At 40.8% G+C, this 21827-nt stretch overlaps 2 protein-coding genes and 1 non-coding gene across 8 annotated transcripts in view; 1 reads left to right on the top strand and 2 right to left on the bottom strand.

Moving 5' to 3' along the window:
• Nucleotides 1-11867, bottom strand: part of LOC109469844 (NT-3 growth factor receptor-like) — a 22789-nt gene extending 10922 nt beyond the window's left edge. The window contains exons 1-2 of one of the 5 annotated variants that reach the window (XM_019768581.1): nt 11637-11867; nt 9726-10223 (exon numbers count right to left, since the gene is read on the bottom strand). In XM_019768581.1, the coding sequence (XP_019624140.1) occupies nt 9726-9925 (200 nt within the window). In that variant the 5' untranslated portion in view covers nt 9926-10223; nt 11637-11867. Of the gene's footprint in view, nt 1-9725; nt 10224-10440; nt 10459-10514; nt 10619-10806; nt 10830-11632 lie in introns of those variants that run through there. The other 4 variants (XM_019768580.1, XM_019768583.1, XM_019768578.1 and 1 more) reach the window with 4 other exon arrangements.
• A 2743-nt stretch (nt 11868-14610) lies between these two features.
• The window catches only part of LOC109469869 (probable peptidyl-tRNA hydrolase 2), a 7917-nt gene continuing 700 nt past the window's right edge, over nt 14611-21827 (bottom strand). Inside the window, exons 1-6 of one of the 2 annotated variants that reach the window (XM_019768628.1) lie at nt 19250-19355; nt 18049-18184; nt 17673-17771; nt 17236-17414; nt 16662-16776; nt 14611-16442 (exon numbers count right to left, since the gene is read on the bottom strand). In XM_019768628.1, coding sequence (XP_019624187.1) covers nt 16356-16442; nt 16662-16776; nt 17236-17414; nt 17673-17771; nt 18049-18174 — 606 coding nt within the window. In that variant the 5' untranslated portion in view covers nt 18175-18184; nt 19250-19355 and the 3' untranslated portion in view covers nt 14611-16355. Of the gene's footprint in view, nt 16443-16661; nt 16777-17235; nt 17415-17672; nt 17772-18048; nt 18185-19249; nt 19356-21827 lie in introns of those variants that run through there. The other variant, XM_019768629.1, reaches the window with a different exon arrangement.
• Trnag-gcc lies at nt 19410-19480 on the top strand. The gene has a single exon. It is a non-coding gene; the product is annotated as a tRNA-Gly (tRNA).

Genomic DNA, 21827 nt, shown 5'->3' on the forward strand with positions numbered 1-21827 from the left:
TAGTACATATGTAATAAGGGTTAATGCACTGCCCCGAGTTGTATATGGTGTCATAACTGCATGAGCAGCTGCCATAACCACCGAATAAACCACCGTGTGAGCGAAGCGAACGAGGTGGTTTATGAGGTGGTTATGGCAGCTGCCCATGCAGTTATGACACCATATACAACGAGGAAAAGGCAGTGCATTAAAATTATTATCATATAGCCTATCCAAACTGTCAATCAACACAATTCCTGTTTGAAATACAACAGCTTTAATATATATACATACATAAAAACACATTCGAATATATTATACGCTTTAAAACAAATATGGATAATTTCATTTAATGCAAATTGTAGTTTAAATGAAGCTAAACAAAAAAGTTTATTGGACAGAAAAATGCTACAAAGGTTTACAGAAAGAGTCGCATGCCCCTATACCCTATAACATAATGGTATCAGCCATAACACGACATGTGCTGTTATTCCGCCATAACACCACATGTGCTGTTATCGGGAAATAACAGCACGGGTATCCGGGCCTCTGATTGGTCCACGCCGTCCGGCTATATGATAATGTTAGTTAAACCTTACTTGCATAATTAATGAACTACAATTATCCCACAGACATCAGTAAGCTCTATATATTTCAAGGGGGGTTGAGATCTTCAAAGTCATGTTCTGATTTTTTGGCGTGATAGATATTAGACTGCAGCACAGAGAAATGTTATTCAATTTCATACACCATTAGATTTGTGCCAGAGTGCAGAGATAAAACGCTTCAATAGGCCAATAAATCTTCGAATTCACCGAGCCAGTATCCCAGTGTGTCAACTTTTGGAAAATAACACCGTCAAAAATAGATAATGTCCTTGTAAACCACGTCCCTACCAGTCACCCAGACGCCGAGCTGACTCGTATAAGCGTTGATAATATCGACTGTTACAGGCATGCGCTGTTATAACAACAGCACAGTGTCTCTTACGTGATTAGCATTGAGTATGCTTCATTCAGCAACGTGACATCAACTTATTCTCTGTTCACTCGCATCATGTTGGGATTCAATAATGAGTTACTTTCTTATTTTGATTACCAAACTAACAATATTTCCCAGCCTGTTTCCCAGTAATGAGTAAGGGATACCAATATATCTCGCAACTTGAGTTACGTTCTACATGTATCATTTTCCTTTCCGAAAATGCACAGAAAATGATGATGTAAGCACAGGAAATGATGATGTATACACAATAAATGATATCACTATTCTCGTGAAGAACGTGCAAACCTCTACACAAGGTGCTAGGGTAGTTACCGAGTAAAATTAAATCACCATCAATTAGTGCTGAGAAAGATGTCCATATGTGGCAGTCAGTGTACTGGGTATGAAGTTATTTTACTGGTGCATGGCACTTACAATAGTTCTCTTCAACCAAAAGAAACGGGCTACATCGTCGGCATAATCTGAAAGTAAAAGTTACAGAAAACATGGCGGAACGAGCTCCAATACTATACTAACCACTTGACAATCGGAGAGCTGTCTACAGCTATTTCTGATAAGTTGTTATCAGGTGACTGACCTAACTAATTCAATATAAAACATCTACCTTCAAAGCAGCGCCCCTGTATCGTGTTCGCCGAAGACGCATTTTTTGTTGACATAATCTATGGTCATTTGATTAGAGAACCGTTTTAAGTTGACTTGGGTCAACACGATGAACTTGGTGTATCGCCGTCTGACCCTAATGAAGTTAACGGGAGATCATCGTTTCAATGATCGCCAAGTCATCGCCGCTAAGCACAATTTCCGGCTCCAGTGGAACTTTGATCACGTCACTTCCTTAATTAATAGAATATTGAGCTCGTATGTCTCTATTAAGCGCCATGTGAGGACTCGCGGGGGCTGTATTGTGAGGGAAGTTTCACCGATATTAGATCTGTTCTTATAATTCTGTCCTTGGCGTTTCCGCGGGCCCGCACTGTCTATCGATTTGTTTGGTTAATGGTTTATTCCCGGGCATTGGGGACGTTTGTGGCACAGCCAACAGACAAAGATAAACAAGCGACGAGTGAGTGGAACAATTGCTTGACAAGGATTTCACCGACAGGCTTCGTGCCATTAAGAGCAAAAACAAACGATGCCTTTTGAGCATTCTGGCCACAAACGTGCACACTGTAAAAAGGCTGCGTAACAAATGAAAATAATTTTGCAACAGTTGCAGGATGTACACTGTATGGCGACTGTGGGCACTACTTCAATGTAACAATTCTAAGAAACTCATTTAGTTCAGACATGGCAAAATATTTACTTCACAAAAATTCTGAATAATTAGTATATTCTACATACCGGAAGGAAAACACTAAAAACTAAGGACCTTCTGTCATTTTCAATGTAACAATATTTGTCAAGTAAGAATGGTTTGGTTTCACCTTTGAAGTTATTCATATATTGAACATAAATCCATGTATAGGAGTTAGATATGATAGCAGCATATATATATAAGTATCGATATGTATACATGGTAATCTGAGATCAGCCTTAGTTCTGATTGAGAGCATCAATGGCTGAATTTCTTTACTGTAAGTAGGACAAGACGTCACAAAATGAAATTCGTTCCGACAGTTTCTTTACATTTGCGATACAGACACAAGAATCGGCTTAATCTAGGGACAGACATCAAAATAAGGTACATCACCGACAACCTCTTTACATGTGTAATGAAGTGACTAAAGGTGTTTGTTGAACCTTCTTCCAATTTCAGCTACTTCTTTTTTGACCTATTTGAGAATGGATGTAAAGACTGCGACGACAAATGACTATTCAACAAGGCACAATACATTGGTAGAGTTCACAATCCTAGCAATCGCTACATTGTTATGTGTTCTATTGGCCAGTGGCTTATTCTGCCCCAGTTAGTCATCTACAGTATATTCTTTAATATTTCCTTACAGAGGAGGCCATGACTTAATCGGGTTTATCATCTGTTCAAAACTATGTTGTTTGTTACGATTTAGTCCTGAGCCACTGTACGTCAGGTAGGTTTGATTGATAAATCACACAGTAGCAATGCAATAAATACACAAAATATTCAACTTACTTAGTTTTACTACGTGCATGTTTCCAAGCCCACAAAAAGTTTTTAAAATGTTGGATATTGTTGGACGGAAAAGTCAGTACGCTTGGGAAAGTCCAAAAGAATACCCTGTGACCAGCGTACATACATGTGTTTGTTTCTTTTAGACGAGTTATAACTTTTAAAATTTGCTAGCTCTTGAAAGAAGCGTAAGTCTGGTATGATTACAGCGAAGGCCAACCCGTCTTCAAACCCTAGCGCCGTCCTTTGTGCTGAAAGGCGTTCGCTCTGCACACAAGCGCTGTAAAACGACCCCGCTTAATTCTTTCCTTCCCGCGCCCGTCCTCTTTACAGGACAGTCTAAATGAATTGGCTAACTCCTTACACCAGCTGTAGGATTAGCGCGGGTGGCCTTTTCTTAAATAAGTGATACCACCATGGTAGTTAGATTTCCGGCCTGGTGGATTAGTCTATTCCAGTGTTGATCCCGGATTACACAGAAGGCTCATATTTATATTGATTACAAAAACACAACTATTGCTGCCAAATACTTCCTCTACATACAGCAAGCCAATTACGTATACCCCCTCGCTGAATCCCCCACCTTTGAAATCTTGCCCTTTCACGATTACGCGTAGTACGATTTTGGATTGGAGCCTTTCCACTGAACTGTGCCCCTTGTGTGTTCAAAATGTGAGCCTGTGCCGTTTGAACATCGCGTCCTTCACGAGACTATGTATACCGTAGCTATGAGTACATAGGGTTTGACGGGCAAGATGTTCTCATCAAAATAAGGTATCATCAGTCATGATAACTGAATTATCAGACTGGGTAAATGGTTTATGCCGTATCAACACAACTGGCTAGTTGTGGGCATTACAAATGTACTTTGTATTCGCAATGATATAAAACAGATGAGTCCTGAATCTGGATACTGAACAAAATGCATTTTTCACCTGCTTCTTGTCAGGTTCTATTCAAGGAAACGCAGCTCGGTCACCACTCGGGGTTTGTTGCCATACGTTTACATGCTATTTTTAGCTTCGGTGGTTTGGTGTTCTGCCCCTAAGGACAACGGTGGTCTGATACCATCTCTGCGTACTTTCAGTTCAGGCACCGTTCACGTCACACAGAGACCTGGAAATAACCCAGACCTCGGGGTGGCCGGGCGTTTTCTGCTTGCAGATGTAGAAATAATTTCGACTTGTGCCTCCATATTAGTACTAGTACTCTCCACGCAGAGTTTAAATGGGAATGTCGTTGGCTTCTTTCGTTTTGTGACGTACAGTCAACCCCTTGGTCGACCTACAACGCTTCCCAATCGGAAGAACCTGGGGTACCATCTGCGCGTTCCGAACGTGTACTTGCAGTGTACGTGTATGTGAAGCACGGACGAAGCTTACTATGCCAGACGAATGAAATTGTCATGATACTTCTAGTCGGTAACCTTGAGACTGTCAAATTGAAAAACGGTGTTATCCAGGTCTGCTCAATACTTGAACGCCAGGAAATTTCAAATATCTGTAGTGGAAGAATCTCGGGGATTGCTGATGCTGTACGCCTAGATCTCTTGAAATTCACAATTATTCTAATGTGGCAGTCATAACGTCATAGGTGTTGACGTTACATGCAGTCAATATCTAAACCTATCGAAATGGATACAAAACAACAACAACGGGCACTGCTGCTATCGTCAATAATTACCCTACACAAGAGTATTTCATATACATATTTGAGGCAGCTGAGCCCATAGCCGCTTGCCTTTTCCTGCTTATAATCAACAGAGTGCCACACCATGTTAATTGTAAATGTTCACCATATTTCATGTAACATATTCTGACATGCCAGTCGATATCAATAAACCTGAACTGAACAGTTACTCACAAAAAGCTCAAGGGATATTGATGTTGCTTGCGTTGAAAAAAGTTGGAACGTAGCGCAAGAAAGCATGTTCAGGGAAAATATACTTAGTCATTTAATCATACATGCCAGAAAACAGTATATATATCGAAACTGATATTTTATCCGCTGTCAATTGGAAGGGTTTGGTGTTTACGCTCAGACAACATACTACAGGAAGGAAGAAAGGGCAGGGAATTTAATATCCTCTCATTAGCATATTGCCTCTTATTGAAAATATTGGTCTACATGCCTTTTGTAAATCACCTAAGGCAATATGTTACAACACCGTCTGTATCGTTTAATCTCAGCCGCCAATCCTTTCATGCATGACGAATTCATATATGGAAAAAACATGGAAAAGGGAAATGAAAGCGACAGAAGAAGTGATTTTGTTGCTGTCATAAACTGAAGACAAAGATAAACCTGAAGGGTACATAACCAAGCTGCTAGATTCTGCACGAACAACTATGAAAGGGGTGCTAAACGGAAATAAAAAGAAACCTACACAGTTGGGGGGTCGCTGGAAGACAGACGTCGAAGAATGTCCAGACTGTGCATGATGTACAAAATGACTAATAAACTGGTGGACGTACCAACCACTAAGTATCTGATACCAGCCCAGAAAAGAACAAGAAACAGTCATGCCTTCAAATATCAGAGTTATCAACGAAGAATCGATGTGTTCAAAAACTCGTATTTCCCAAGAACTATCGCAGACTGGAACTCGTACCAATGCACAGTTGGGGCATCATCTCTAGAAAGCTTTAAACAATTCCTGCAAAGATTGAGTGTAACAAGTCGTTCGGTGTGATATAGCTAACTTCCACCGCGCCGCGTGCCTGCGAAGCTGGTGTGTTACGCCGAAGGGCGGTTATACCGGATATACCGATACAGATACAGAATCTGATACAAGATATGGAAATAACGCCGCGATACACGAAGGTCAACCCCATTTACAACATTTCTGATATTTGCGTCTTCGTAAAATCCGAAAAATGTTGTAGATACTAGTACACAAAGAGAGAGAAGGTATAATTTCCACCGTCCACCATATTTTTTCTTTGTTGAAATACTGATTAGATCCTGGAATACACATTAATATTGATCACGGCTAGATACGAGGCAAAACAAAATCAGGCCAGACGAATTATATAATCATATATTCTACGTGCATGAAAACAAAATTTCAGCTTTTCCGCGCTCATACTTCCTTCACAGTGGAGAGACCACTAGTACTATTGAACCGTCACACATCCAGAATTATAGCTGCCGAGTATTTGTAAAGAGATTTTGAATCTCTTATCGCTTATAATCACTAATGTATTTCAAACTTCCCTACCTAAGGTATTATCAAATGATTACTAGGTTTGGGATTCATTCAAACTAGCTTTGGTATCACAGCCGAATGTAATGGCGTCTTACGTCGTCATTCGGCGGGCGAGTATGCTAGAGCAAGCCCGCTAGTGGCTGTGAGTCTTCATGCGTAAACACAATCAAACAGAAACTTTCCTTCATCTTACACAAAGGAGGTCTTTGGAAGGCACAGGAAGGATGTATTCCTGATATTATATTCAGTGCTCGTTTATGTTCAAAGATCTTGATATTCTAGCTGACCTCGCAGAGCACAGCTGTCTCCAGTGTCTCAAAATAATAGTTACATTTTGTGACAGCATAAATAGAGAAGTTTTGAATAGATCTTAAAAATCTTGGGAAGGTAGGTACGAGATGGCAGACCAAAGGACGCATTCCATGTGATCCCTTGGCGGCTTTCTACAGCATTGCAGCAGCACGTCCAGGTTTCGTTAGGGCATTTCTGCTGTGGTTGATATCTTGAATACCGGTATGTTTTTTTTCTCAATAGCTAGATCGAGTGTGATTTGAATAGATTCTCACTGAGCTATAACTCAATTTCCTTCCAACACAATATTTCAATATACGTAATATAGTATCTTGTAATGCCAATTTAATAAGAAATATATAGCTTTATCCTTGGCCTATAAGCCATTTGTACAGTTAAGAGTTATACAGTTGTGCATGCACATGCCTTTTCCTTGCAATTGCCACTGTTGATTTTGTGAAAAATGGGAGGGTACCATGTTGAATTCACTAGCCAATATTTCTTGCCCATCGTTCTACAGTCATATCGCGTCATCAGCTATCACTGCAGCTCGATCCCCTGCCTTGTTGTTGAACATGGCACAAACTGCCAGCAAATCCAATAAGAACTATCGCTGGATGCCAGCCACGTACGCAGGAATTGTTTGATCATGGATGACTCAACAGGTTAACCCAATTACCATTCATAGTCCTTTCCATGCCTGTTCAGAAGATTGACATGCATCAAACAGAATCTATTTTTTTGCAGTATTAATTTAGACTATTAGATGGTGCAAGTACAACGGTATTATGTTTATGGAATTTCATATTTAAGACAAAACCTTTCATTTTACTACAGCTCATCCTATTGAGTACTAATAATACTTTCAATAATTAATAATCTGCTCTAGAGTTTGTAACTGACGTTAACTATAGTACAATTGTTTCGAATGCTCTTCAGAACAACTTAGAGATGCCTTGATATTTTGCAGCTGTAAGACACGGGTCATTGTTTTGTAACCTTAACGCAGAATACAAATGATTCCCGAATCGAGTTAAGTGCTTGCTGGTCCCATCATTACGTTACCGTGCTTCAATAATCGAGTCTTCGCCATGGCTGCTTCGCTCGCTTCTGTCAACAAAAGCATGATGAAACTCTGCAAAAAGATTCAGAGGCAAACCCCGCCTTACTGATCTTAGATCTTTGGATCTACAAAGAAGATCGCGTTTTCTTTTTAACTGTGTTATCTTTAGAGATGGAAGTAGAACACTGATCGCATCAAACAGCAGCTTATTTCGATTCAAGAAACAACCTTGTCCCGTTGCCCCCAGTGTGCACCCACATATGATATAATTACACAAAACATGCATGGTTCTGTAGTGTATAACCAACGATTAGGCAAATTTGGATGTGGGAGCTAGTGTTCCTAGTGTTGTTGGTAAGTGCAATTATCATACCACCTGTGTTTGATCCTGGGAGCGCTGAAATTAAGTCCAGGCAATCACAAGTCAGATTACAAGCCTTATACACCACGGCAACGTGGACCTACATGTATACCGTAGGTGTTGAGTCAGAAATTATATCGCGTCGCTTGTTCCTGCTACCACTTGAAGGTTTAGCCAGCATACGGCCGTGAAAGGTCGGTTCACTTATGCTTACTTACGCTTAAGCTTATCCTCTGATCATACATGGGCACACTTTGCAACGACCTACTTCTAGCGTAATACGTTCTAGTAACAGAAGCTGGTTTCGCACCCATAAATAGAAGTAGGTATGTAGTATCTGTAACGTTACCATAGTTTCCATATTAAAAGTCAGAAATAGGATAAGATTATTTTGGACTGTGTGATATGTAATTACGTTACATAATGATACTGTCCTCGATTTTCCATGTACCGCGGAGTTAACATGACTATTAACTAGACATGGGAAACCAGGGGTTATTTCATTTCAATTCAATCTGCGACGAAAAGGGCCGAAACCTTCTCATTTATTTTCAGTCAATAGCTCTTTATATATGTGTGATACATACGATACTGTTAAGCGATACGTTTTGAAGTTACAGATGTATGAATGCATGTTTGTGTGTGTGACAATGCGGGTACGGATGTGTGTTTAGGTTTGCCGAAAACATCAACTGATGTAGGTTAGTCCCGTTGATGACCTATTAATTTAACCATTAATTAGTTTTCTTGAAAAGTTCTCTTCGCGAAATCCTAGAACGCCCAACACAGGTGGTCAATTAACCTATATGAATAAGTCACACAACTTTCCATGTGAGGGCCCCCATCATCCCAGCCCAGTTACAGGACCAAACTTAAGCTTGTATTCCATTCAGCCGGTTGGCATTGTACGTATTATCAATTACCATTAATCGCGATAACCTTCCGAACGATCGACGCTGCAGTCTGGGCTCTTCAGATTCTGGAGACAACCGAGTGCCGAAGTACGTTCATTAACCACGCTCTTATTCGGTTATAGAGGCTGCCGTCCGTCTTTTCTTGTGTTGTAAGAACGGCTCTACTGAATTATTTACACAGGTTTGGACAGAGATACCCTCTCTGCCCTCATTTTGTACAGATGAGTAAACCGTTTGTTTGCTTTTGGAGAGGTTTAAACCGGGAAAGAATGGCGCTGTAAGTGCCACTATGCTGGTGGTGTCAGTTTGGTAAGCCTGCCCGTTGTGGCATGTACTGGACGAGAGGTGTGACAATCAACAAAAACATTACTACATACTGACTTGACAGGATTTTCTGTTCATCAATATAATATGTACAGATGTTTTCCGAGTGTGCAAAACTGGTTTACTTCGTACGTTGCATTTCTTGTGAAATGTTGCTGCCAAATGTCATGATGCGTGCGGCCTTCAACAACAAGAGAATCCGCTTTGAAAACATCACAGAATCCTTTAAGTCCTACAGTCAACTTTAGACTGTGCATTCACGATAGGTCACCCTCTTGTTTCGAAGCACCGTGGATTACCACGCCTGGTGGCCTTTTGGAATTCTAAAGGCGAATTCATATCAGACTAACCACGTCGCGTGCGATGTAGCAGCCTCTGCGAAAACTCATATCTACTGCAAATGCGACGTGCGATGTAAACAAAGTAGAAAAGCGTGAATGATAATTATAAAAATTTAACGTATCGCACACAAATCATTGAGTACTCACAGCTCTTTGACTTTGTCGATGTTGTTGACGTCGGCCGGACCGGGGATGGCTCTCAAGGTGTTCGGTCTCTCACACTCAACTTCCCCCTTTTCCTGTCGGCACAGGCAATCGGCAGGGCACCGGAGCGCTTCCCCGTCCGCCAGCAGGCAGCAGTGGTAAGCCAGCAGCAGCAGGAGGAAGCTCCCGCTACGGCTCGCCATCGCATCGCCCGCACCGTTACGCGTGTTCCAAAAACGTCTGATGATTTGTGTCCTGAAAATTTTTTTCTGAGTGAGGCCTTTGCAAAAAAAGCTGAGATCAACAATCTCTGAGGCCGTTGACAAGCCGAGGAACCGCTACAAATGAGATTGAGTTTTCCGCGTGTGCGAAGCCAGCCGGATTCCTATTCGGCTTCTGTGGCAACGTCTTTTGTGGCGCGGCGGTGACGTCTGGTGGGGATGTTGTCATGAGGGGGACCCAGGCTGCTGATTGGTCGTCACTGAGCGGCCCTGCTTCTACCTGCAGAAGGGAGGTAAAAGAAATAAAGATATCATATCGATGTGATGACAGGACGAGAAGCCACTCAGATGGTTGTTTTAGCTCTATATTCATTGTGGGCCAAAGAAATTGTTTGAGTTAGTATTGAACACAACTATTGAGTACAGATATATCTGCTTTACCCTCACACTCACAATGTATAACTTACTATACGTATTACAGAGAATTTGAAGCTTACAGAAGCCCCTCCGCTTCCCCACACTCACTCCTCCCACCCCAGACATCCGACGTTGCGCCTGAACTTGTTGTTACCTTACGGACGCCTCTTACGGATCAGACAGATTTGGTGAGATTTGAAGCCGAGTGAATCTGAAGCGCGACTCTTGCTATTTAATTACGCCGGCTGGCAGGACCCGGGAGGAGCCACGTGATGGAACGTTATCTCTCCACAGGGGGAGGGTGCAACATGATAACACAGCCTCCTGGGACTTCTAATTCTATAGATGGGTAAACACCTAATTGCAGACTGTTGCAATATTCATAACAGATGGTTTTGAGTGGGTGAATTATTAATAAAGCGCGTAGGCCGAGTGCCATTTTATACCTTTTCGCGCAGGAACATCCGCTTTGTCCTGACCCTGCCACACAATCAGATTCTCTGGTAAAGGGGGCCTGGGAAAGAGAGGAGGTGGATTATCACCTCGTCCCCAGCGTAGTTCTGTCAGGACAGGTGGACTGTAATGTAAACAGTCCCCTCGGAACAAATCTCGTCAGCCATAATCTTGCCCCGCTTTTTTTCAGGTAATTGACAGTTTTTATCAGATGAATCAAAGCACCACAGACGGCCTTAATTGTTTAATGATGCCAATTTTTATCCACTTAGTACATTATCTTGTTTTCCTTTACATGATATCACTTAAAGAAAAGCAAAATATATTTATTCGTAATAAAGAGAACGTTGTCAAAGATAGTATTTATACGTAATGGATATATACGTATATACATATATGTTTTCGATACGTAAAGACGTAACAAAACTACTGTCAAGCCATACTAAATTAGGTAAATTAACAACGTTAACTGAAATTTATATTTTAGCATGTATATATAACCACCCGGTCGGAGTTGCACACCAACATTGAACAAGCAAACTCTAGCTACTGAGGCTACTAGCTATCACTACGCCTACATGCATGTGTGTGTAAGATGAGTAAAGGCATTTCTTCATACCACCGTTCCTCGTTAAGGCTCCTTAAATGATCGTTTTTGTAACGTTTAACCAGCAACTGAAGTTCACAAACACGCACGTGGGAGGTCTAGGGTGAAAAAGCATGAGGCTTCGTCTCACGAAATTGACTTGCCCTAACTTGACGATCTTAAAAGCATGCGTAACACTAAACATGAAAGGTTTCTCAGAAAAGCCACTTCACCTACTGGTTATCGACCAGTCTGAAGATGCCAACTGTGCCTTTCAACAGCTACCTGCTCCGCACAGCGAACTGAGGGCATCTCTCGGACAGTCGCGCGCGCGGACGTGTCCTACAGAATTTGGCTCCCGTGTGGTGGAGATCTTTGTCGATGGTCGGTTTGGCGCAGCTGCACTGTGGGGTTTTGATGATACAGTCGCACTCTTTTCGCCGACATCGCACTCATTAACGAGCTATTTTCTTATCTTCCTGCAGCTGCAGACCGTCGTTTTCCGATCTTTCATATTTACATAATGGCCGTCAACAGCTCCGACTGTTGATAACTTATCTCACGTGGAAGCCGTCTGGACGCGTGTCATTTTTGTCTTATGGGATCAATTAGCTATAGAAGTCTCAATCGAATCACGAGGCCAGAAATTCGCAGATTTTTTTTCAGTGAAGTAAATAATATGGGGAAAATTCCTAATCCAATGCCAGCTGGATTTGAAATACGCATTTCTTCGTGACTGCACCCCGCCTCTTGATATATATTTTTTTTTTGGTATATTGATATATTTATAAGGAAGCTTATACGTCTAAGTTGATTACGACTTTTGATTACGACTTTTTTTCACAACAGATGTACAGATCAGGAAGTGTAACAAAATCATCAAAGAAGGGCCCGATGTGCACGTGTCTTACCTACCGGCTTATGTAAACACGACTATGTAAAAGTTATATTTACGTAAAAGTCTATTCACAAATTGCTATAATAAAGAAACATTGAAATGACATATTTTGTGAGAGGGAATACACTTGCTAAAATTAGACGGCACAGGCAATCCGTGAGCATTAGGCAACAGTTGACGCTAACGAGATGTACATCTGTAAAGAAGAGTACGAAAAAAAACAGATGGCAGTACATATCACGATTTGATAAGAATCTCCTGTTAAGTCATTGGCTTTCTTGAGTCTACTTTCTAGTAAAGGACACCTGCTTGTAAAAGCCACTTCAGAATAGCGACGCCTTCGCTATTGTATTCATATGACATCGCTATTCTGTGCAGATGTCGACATGTCTGTGCAGTTTTCTTGGCTCATAGCTTCCCAAAAGTCTACTTCAGACATTTTTGGCATAGGCCACTTGAGTTTACAATGATTTATTATGGAAGAGTCCATTGTGTTCCATGGGGGTCAAATTCGTAAAATTCACATGGCATTTATCGTTACTAGTAAATTCTATTTTTCGTGCAATCCATTTTTGCTAGGGGAGCGGGAGTGAAATATATGTTATATTTCCTCGCAAATGTTGTCTGTATTTTTTAAATTCTTTGAACATTTGAATCTTTCATAGAAGGGAGAGAGTTCCCAAACAGAAAAAAATATCATCCCTGTCCACAATATAGGCTTGCTCGAGACACATTGGCATGTATAAGGTTATGATTACAGCAATCAGTGAGTCAACGGGGAGAGAGCCGGAACAATATATGATGACTCTTGCATAAGAATTGGAAAATTTCTACAGTCTAGCTGGAAAACCCAATCAATTAGGCAGACAGGCAAATGCTGAGCACGGTTGAACGCTGAGATGAATGCAGCCATTATGAGCGGTTTGGGCCCAGTAATAGGATGAGCTATGGCGTGGATTCAATTTGAAATTCCACATAGTGTAGTCAAGGTGGAATTTGTACGTTTCATATTGAATTAAAACAGATGCTCCAAGGTTCCAAGTAACCGTTTTGTTACCTTCGAGAAAACTGAGGTATTGTTTTTGGTCACCGTGTCTGTGCACGTGTGTCTGTTTGTCTGTGTTTCCGTGTATTGGATCTTAAAATAATCAATGAGAAACATTTATTCAATCATAAGGGTTAACATCATTTGGCAAAGGTATGAAATCGTTGAACTTTAGCTCTTGTATAATGTATGATAATTGGCAGTCTTTTAGCCATGTATTCGCTGCATGACCAAAAAGATCTAATTGATTTTCATCCACTCATTATAGTTTTGACATACTAGTATACCCCTCTGAGACGAATACTTCAAAGGATAAGAACGATTTTTGCAAACGTAGAACGAATGTGTATGATAGGATTTTGTCGTAACGGTTGGTATGTGTTTGAAAAGTGCTGAGAGGATACAGAGAATTAAAGCAATCATACATTGTAACGTTACTAGTAGGATTTACTATATTACCGAAGCCAGCAAAAACGGCGTCTACAAGACTAGAGCCCTGTTTACCAGTAGATAACACCTGCAAATGGCCGATGACTGATTTGTGTTCCGACAGGCGCCGTGTTTTAATGTGATTATTTGCTCTTTAATTCCCCGGTTTGCACGAGATAATGGAACTGTAAGGTACAGTGTAGAAGCCCTGCGGTGACAGGTGGTGTGATCAGGGTTGTTATACATGTACATAATCATACACGCGTCCTTTGTGTGATATGAGGACGGACATAGAGCGATCAGGAGGGGTGTGAATGGGGAATAGAGTTTCCAACATCACTCCAAAATAGTTCCAACCCCCTTATGCAACAATGAATTTTCCTTCCCCATCTCTAATGCGAAAGCCCCCGTAACAAATTTCATGTTATTTGGGATATTACACAACCGTAGTCGCAACCCAAAATATATATAATATTATGTATTTTAAAATAGCAAAAATATCCGAAAGTAGATCATTTTAAACGTATGAAAAATACACACCTAGGTATGATCAAGTCACCCTGTGCTGAATTTCAGATCGTTTGACTTAAAGTCATTGTGACATAACAGCTCAAAATCTAAAAAAAAATGCGCCTGAAAGTTTAAAAAAAATAATTTTACTTATTAAAAAATCATTTAAGTCGTTAAGGTTTAGGCTAAAATGTAAATGACCTGTGTGCATAAGTCTATGTCCCCCATACCAAATTTCTGGAGCCCCAAATATACATACATGGAAACACCACACACACAAAGACGCCCTTTAGCAGCTTAGAAATGAACTGCAGACATCAATGGGTTGAACAGCTCCTTTTAGCTTTAATAAACCATACATGAACAAAGTTGCTTATATACTTACAGTATAAGCTATTTCGAAGTTTTTAGTCAGTGTTGGTGATTTACATCACTTCCCATCGTGACTACTATTGGAAAAATAAGTTATATGTCAATAAGCTATGCTTGATCCCATCCTAGAAGACATTTCTTTAAATAATAGATGAAATGCTGACAAGATCATCGCCAAACACCAAGATAATAACCATGTACCACACCAAGTAAGCTATAAGCAAAGGTGTGAGGTTTTAGTCATTGCACCTTTGTTAGGTTGTGTCTTACTCCTTGTCCTGCTGGACCCATATATATATGGGTTGCATTTGCACATATACATGTACCTGTATTCAGGTCCTGTATGTTTGGGAATATTTCTCACATGAATGCATCGCACAGCAGCAAAACGCACCAAATGTGGAGTAACTATGCAACAGCAGGGCAGAAGAAAATTTACGAAATTAATAAGATAGATTACGTAAAAAAGGTCCAGCAGGACATGGTTTAAAGTGTTAAAAGGTCCTCACAACATTCCAAAGTAACCAAGTCAGTGGTTGCTTTGCAACAAAATCTAGTTTATAAAATGGATGAATCAAAATATAAAGTTCTTGTAGTGTTAGGTGTTGCAATACCGATCTTTAGAAGAATCATCAAATAAAATCTATTAAAACAAAAAGAGCCCAATACTTTAAAGTAGACTCCAGTGATGATCAAAACATGATCAAAATACATGTGGAGCAGTAGTACTTCATCTAACTCATATTTTGCAGTCAATTTGTATTTGCAACAATATGTTTGTCAATAGAATGGAGACAGGGCACATTAGAGAGTGTGGCCTTGCCAGTGTGGACCTGCTGGACAGAGACACATGGAAACATGGCGTGAAGACTGGCTGACAGCTGCCCACCCCTGTGCCAGGGACCTCGCAGCAGTATAATCAAAGACTGGATACTACTAATAAACCTGCTCTTGAGATCTACAATAGGGTAAGGAATAATTCTTACTGTCATAAATATTACATGTACAATATGATGAGGTCTACACAGCATTATATGCTTGAACTAGAATGATTTAAGAAAGCCTTCAATAATAAATTTGTACAATTCTGTACCTATCTTTTAAATTTACAAACAATACTTAGTAAACTGAAAATGAACCATGAATAACCAAAATTATTGTAGCTAAATAATATTTAACCAATATCTATATGCTAATATTTTCTTGAGCGAATCTAAAAACTAATCTATAATAAAATATACTGCCTTCGGCAATAATCTCAAACAATATCAATTTTTTTACAATTTTTCTATGATTTGTTACATATCAAGTTGAAAGTGTCTCCCCCCAAGAAAAAAAGCTCCTACAAAGTTGAGTTACTGCTCATCCAGGTTTCTTTGCTTTTTTTAAAGTAGTTGTTTCTTTCACCCTAGTATTGAGAACATCACCTTTTCTTGCTGCTGCTGTCTATGTGTTAATTACATCATATTTGTTAGTTTCACTTGAACACTTAATAATATTTCTTCTATCCTGCCATAATGATTGTAATGATTATAGAGCTGGCCAAATGTATTACTTAATTCTTTTTCAGCAGTCTTGATACAAAGTAATAGTTCACTTCCATATTTCAGTGTGCTTGATAGCATAAAAAGCAAAATATATATAATGCAAATATTTATAAGAAATCGGCCCAAGTCCAAGGACAGCTCCAGCAAGGTCAAGGTCACAGCAACTCCAGCTGTCCTGTCACCTGATCTACTGTTTCCACTTTACCCATGATGCCAAGCACTGTCTTGGATCCTGCAGGTATCTGTAAAATAAAATTCAAGAAAATAAACAACATGATTAAAACTACCTCCATGAATATTTTAATCACGTTATTAAATCAGTACATACTGGGTCCTTAGCGACACAGCCAAGAGACTGGCTCCTGAATTCCAAAAGCAGGATCACTACGTAACCACTGGACTCTGGTTACTTTAATGTAGAGGAAGTAGGGACAGTGAAATATATCTATAAGAAATGTTACCTGTGTTCTTCCTGCATCTTGAATAATACAATTGGGGAGGTTTAGAGCTGTAGCCTTTGATGCCAACTCTTCCAACTGTGCAACATTGTCACCCTTCAGAACTATCTTCATCTCACTACAACAAACAACACAAGAAACAGAAATTATACATTTAACATTATACTACAGACATGCAAAAGTCATCAATACTTCTCAAGCTGAAGACCGAATTACCAATGTTCATATGCACAATACAATAAAATTCTGTAGAGAATGTACCTTCAAGTTAACTATTCAACTTAAAATGCAAATGCTTGGCCTTCTTTCTTTTGCATCCCTCCATGTACATGATGAAAATGTAATGCTCAGTAGACCACTTTGCTGATCCCATTGGCTAGAAGACACAGAGCCTTTGGATAGCTCATGGGGAAAAGAACATCATTACCATGACAATGTGTATGAAGGGTATAAACACTGTGTCTAGTACCATCTATGCTGTCATGATAATGATTTTGTTTGCTCCATGCTACCCATATATGCACCTCCCCTACCTCTCCAGCATGAGATCTGTAAAAAAGGATTGTAATATTCCTACCCCTCCCCTGGAGTGCTTCCATACTGCAGCAGCATGGCAGTGTGCCTGCTCCGTTGTACAGTGCGGTACAGTTCCAGACAGGCATGGGCCACCTGGGCAGCAATCTTCCCCACCCCCATCTGCAGGTCAGTGTTGACAACAAACACCATCTTGTAGTGGTTGGTGTGAGTACCTGTAGCCTGCCGGGGAAGGGGCACATCCAGAGAGCAACTTTCATAGTGTCATCTTGAAATCTACTGCATATATATTTGTTTATGACTATTGAAAGGTGTATTATTGACTGATCTATGTAAAAATTCACAACTTTAAATCATACTATTCATAGATCACTTTATATCACATGTATTACAACTGGACAATGCACACTACAATGGATTACTACATATAAGTTACATGTCTGTTCAAACAATCTAAATCCTGTCTTCATGTAACGTTACCTCATATGGAGGTGGTTCTTCTCCTTCTAAGCTCTGTCCAGGGTCAAATAACCAGGCCAGTGCGATTTCTGCTGATGAGTTGCCCGTGTAGAACAGTGCCTGGAAAACAAACCATGAGGGAATATAAGCTTAGTCACAATCAGTACCACAGTCTTCTTGGAATTTTGTCCAGCAATTAAAATACTATGAATGTCTTGTGTCCTCTTTTACTCAATTACTGCAAAATTGATTTGAGTAGTGAAGTACTGAATTAGGATTGCATTCTGACTGCCCAGTGTGTGCCAGTGCAAAGTGCCACCATTCTTTTGGAAGGATACATGTTCGCCTTTGCAACATCTGCTTCTAGATTATAATTAAATAATTTCGACAGACTTACATTTTCTGCATCCTTCTGATCTATCCCCATGGCTGTCAGCTGTTTCATGACCTCAGGGTTGGGGGTCCACTCCTGCTGCTCCCCACTAGCCTCCGATGGGGGAGGGTTTGGGTTCTCACTACTCATGCTGGGATGTCTGCAATGCAGGAGGTTGGACAGCATGTATTTTCTGTCTGTCTGTTTGTTTGTTTGTTTGTTTGTTTGTTTGTTTGATGACATACTTGGCAGAATACGGCCGTGGCTTATCGTGTCACTAGTACCTGGTCTAATCATGGAGCTAAAAGATCTCCTTGGTCTAATCTTGGTCTTTTCACAATTGCTCCATGTTGGATTTCTCTGTTTACATACAGTGTATGTGCGTTAATGTGCCAGCATCCACATGCTGCTGTAATCAGAGGCTTATCCACCATCACAAGATTCATAATTGCATGACAATTAATGGTATTATGATGTCAATGAAAAACCAGGTGTATATTGATTATCGGTAAGGCTAATGTTACAAGTTATGGAAACAGACTGTCACATTCACTCACTCACTCACCTACATGTAATGTTAGCTCACTCACTCACTCACTCACTCACTCACTCACTCACTCACTCACTCACTCACTCACTCACTCACTCACTCACTCACTCACTCACTCACTCACTCACTCACTCACTCACTCACTCACTCACTCACTCACTCACTCACTCACTCACTAATGAACCGACACACAGACTATTGGAGACACATTTGAGACATACCAAGTTATCATATGCGTGCACACACAGACAGACAGGCACACACACACACAGAAAGACAGACATGCACACGCGCACACAAACACACACTGAATCTGATAGACACAAAACACACAAAACGTCCACGCCCACAAATAACAATCACACACACACACGTGCATAAACACACGCACGCGCCCACAAAAAAGTCCATACCTTACAGATAAGCTCTAACGTTATATTTTACATCCAAGCATCAGCACAGAAAAATGTTTGAGCGCCTAAACCATGACTTAACAGTAGCAGGAGAACATAAGTTCATAAAATAAACGTTACTGCCACTTGCCCCCCTCCCACATAATTTGCACCATCCCAGCACTCGGTGATCGTGACTGGATGCATGCAACCTGACCCAACCTTGAAGACTGGCATATTACATTCAAGGCAGAAAATAAGTAGGAATTTAGTTTACACAAACCTGTGGAAGGATTGTTGACCTATTTCTTGCCACAGAAATGTTTATTTTCTTCGAGTTTGGTAGCTAAAGCCCACATCAACTGGTGCCAACACAAGACGCCATCTTGTTTCCAAAGTAAATCTCCGTTTATAACCTTATATGGTCACCCAGCAGGCATGACGCATCGGTGGTTCAGTGGTAGAATTCTCGCCTGCCACGCGGGAGGCCCGGGTTCGATTCCCGGCCGATGCAAGTTTTGTTTTTACGACTTGTTAAATTGTTAGTTAAATTGCTACTTACTATTATAGCTTTTATCACTAGTATATCAGGCTAACAGAAATACATGTAGTTACGATACGTCAGTCATGAATATATGTTTTATCATCATTTGGTAAAGGCCATGATTGAAGGAAGAACATGAGCAGATCGGGGTGTCTGGAGAGAGATCTAGAGAGAGAGAGACACACACACAGAAAGATAGACAGAAAGAGAGAGATTAGACTTAGTACCACGGGCAAGCGGGCCGATATGATAATGATGGGGTACGGTCGTCACGTGGAACTCTAGTGGACCATGATTCTCTGTCCTTGGTGCTGATTTATCTCTCTGGTACGCCTTAGGGGCGGAGGCATTTGTGTAGGTACTAACGTTAGTACTACGATCGCTTTGAAAGAATTTAAAAGAATTTGTAGGAATGCGTTCCCTGGGGAATTTGTTTTGGTGTAGCCTTTGGCTGCGTGGTCTGGTCGAAAGAAGTAAGGACTTTTTTTTTTGTATGTAAAAGGTGCCATTTTAGGAGATTTTAGGCACTGATGATTAACCCTTCTCAACTGATATCCCTTCTGAATTCTTCCCCACCCCCACTCGTAGCCCTCCTCAACTCTTCCCCACCCCCACTTGTAGCCCTCCTCAACTCTTCCCCACCCCCCACCCCAGTCGTAGACCTCCTCATACCCTACTTGTAGCCTTCCCCAACTCTTCCTCATACACTATGGACAATTGGCAGTTAGTGGTGAAATAAATTTCGTCTTCCACTGCATTTGAGGAGCAATATTTACATATACTCTGTGACACTGGAGGCAGCTGTCTACGGCCGCCATGCTTCTACCCTGAAGTCCGCGGATGATTGATTGTGACACAGGTAGTTTCACCCCCATGAAACTCCTTCCTCTTCGCCCCCGCCGTTCTGCTTCGCCCCCGCCCCGTTCTGCTTCGCCCCCTTACGTTTATAAGTACTGGCCATGGCGTTTATAAGTACAGCCGTGAGTGAAATTTCCCGCCAGTACTTATAAACGTAAGAACCACTGACGGGCCGTGAGGTAGGGGTAAACTTTTGAATGGGAAGGATTTGTGCAACGCCACTTGGCAGAAAGGTGGTCCAGAATGTTTGCCGGAGCATGGGCTACTTTAAATTTGGCGGCACAGCCTTTATTGTTATTTTGCAGACGATTTTCGTGTCGACTGTGAGCTGTGCCGCCATTGGGGGCAAAGCAGAATTGCGCCGGGGGCGTAGAGGAACGACGGGGGCGAAGCAGATTTTTTGCGGGGGCGAAGCAGAACGGGGCGGGGGCGAAGCAGAACGGCGGGGGCGAAGAGGAAGGAGTTTCATGGGGGTGAGTTTTTATATATCGCCCTTTTTCGATTTCTAAGGGGCACTAAGATTTTAATTTTACTAATAGCAGAGCGCTGCTCCAAGTCAAGTGTTCTAAATATTTTTCTAAACACTGTTCAGTTCAGTTTTGATAATTTCATTCAATCCGTCGCCATGGTGATGATTTCTATTGCCTTCCTTGTTGTTGTTATATTTGGCTGTTATGCTGATTGTGTTTCTCTGTCCTTGGTGCTGAATGCTTCGTTTGAATATTCCTTGTTTATGTTGCTATGTTTTGTATTCTGATATGATTTGAATACTAGTATGTGGGTTTTGTTAATGGCTGTGGGGATATTTTGGAGGTGTGGTTGACTTTGTATGTACGGTTGTCGATTATTTCATACTTGATACTTTATCAGGATATCCATTTGTGTACGGCTGTCGGTTATGTAAATTGTGTCTGGTCTGTTAGTCTTTATCTATTGTATCTTTTCGTAAACTACATCAACTATCAATTCCATTGTTAACGCTGCCAATACTAACAGTATCATTAGTAACATTACCTTCACCAACCTTCATGTCTATGATCATTGAGAAAGAGAAAACTAAATAAAAAGAGAAAAAGATCACATCATGAATGGCTTTAATTTATCTTATCCGAGCTGTGTTAACAAACTCCAGAAACGTACCATTAACTCTTACAACAAGCTATGAAAACAAAACGTCATTTGTTTCATTACCCAGCATTTCAGGATAAACTGTAGATAGTCACTACACCGTAACCTGCTGTGACATTTGGGTGCCAAAGTTAAAGTCAGCGGCATGAACACCCATATTCTCTTCATCATTTCTCTTCTTTCCAAACAAGGTAAGACAGATGAGAAATAGATTTTTAATCATAACCAGATGATGTTATTGCTAGTTATATAACGTAATATTTCTTAGCGGATATACGCCATATAGCCATATGCAAGAAAAAATATCACCACAAGTTTAGTAAGAATTTCG

The sequence above is a fragment of the Branchiostoma belcheri genome, unplaced genomic scaffold (genome assembly GCF_001625305.1).
Source record: "Branchiostoma belcheri isolate BF01 breed outbred unplaced genomic scaffold, Haploidv18h27 scaffold21, whole genome shotgun sequence".
Classification (NCBI taxonomy): domain Eukaryota; kingdom Metazoa; phylum Chordata; class Leptocardii; order Amphioxiformes; family Branchiostomatidae; genus Branchiostoma; species Branchiostoma belcheri.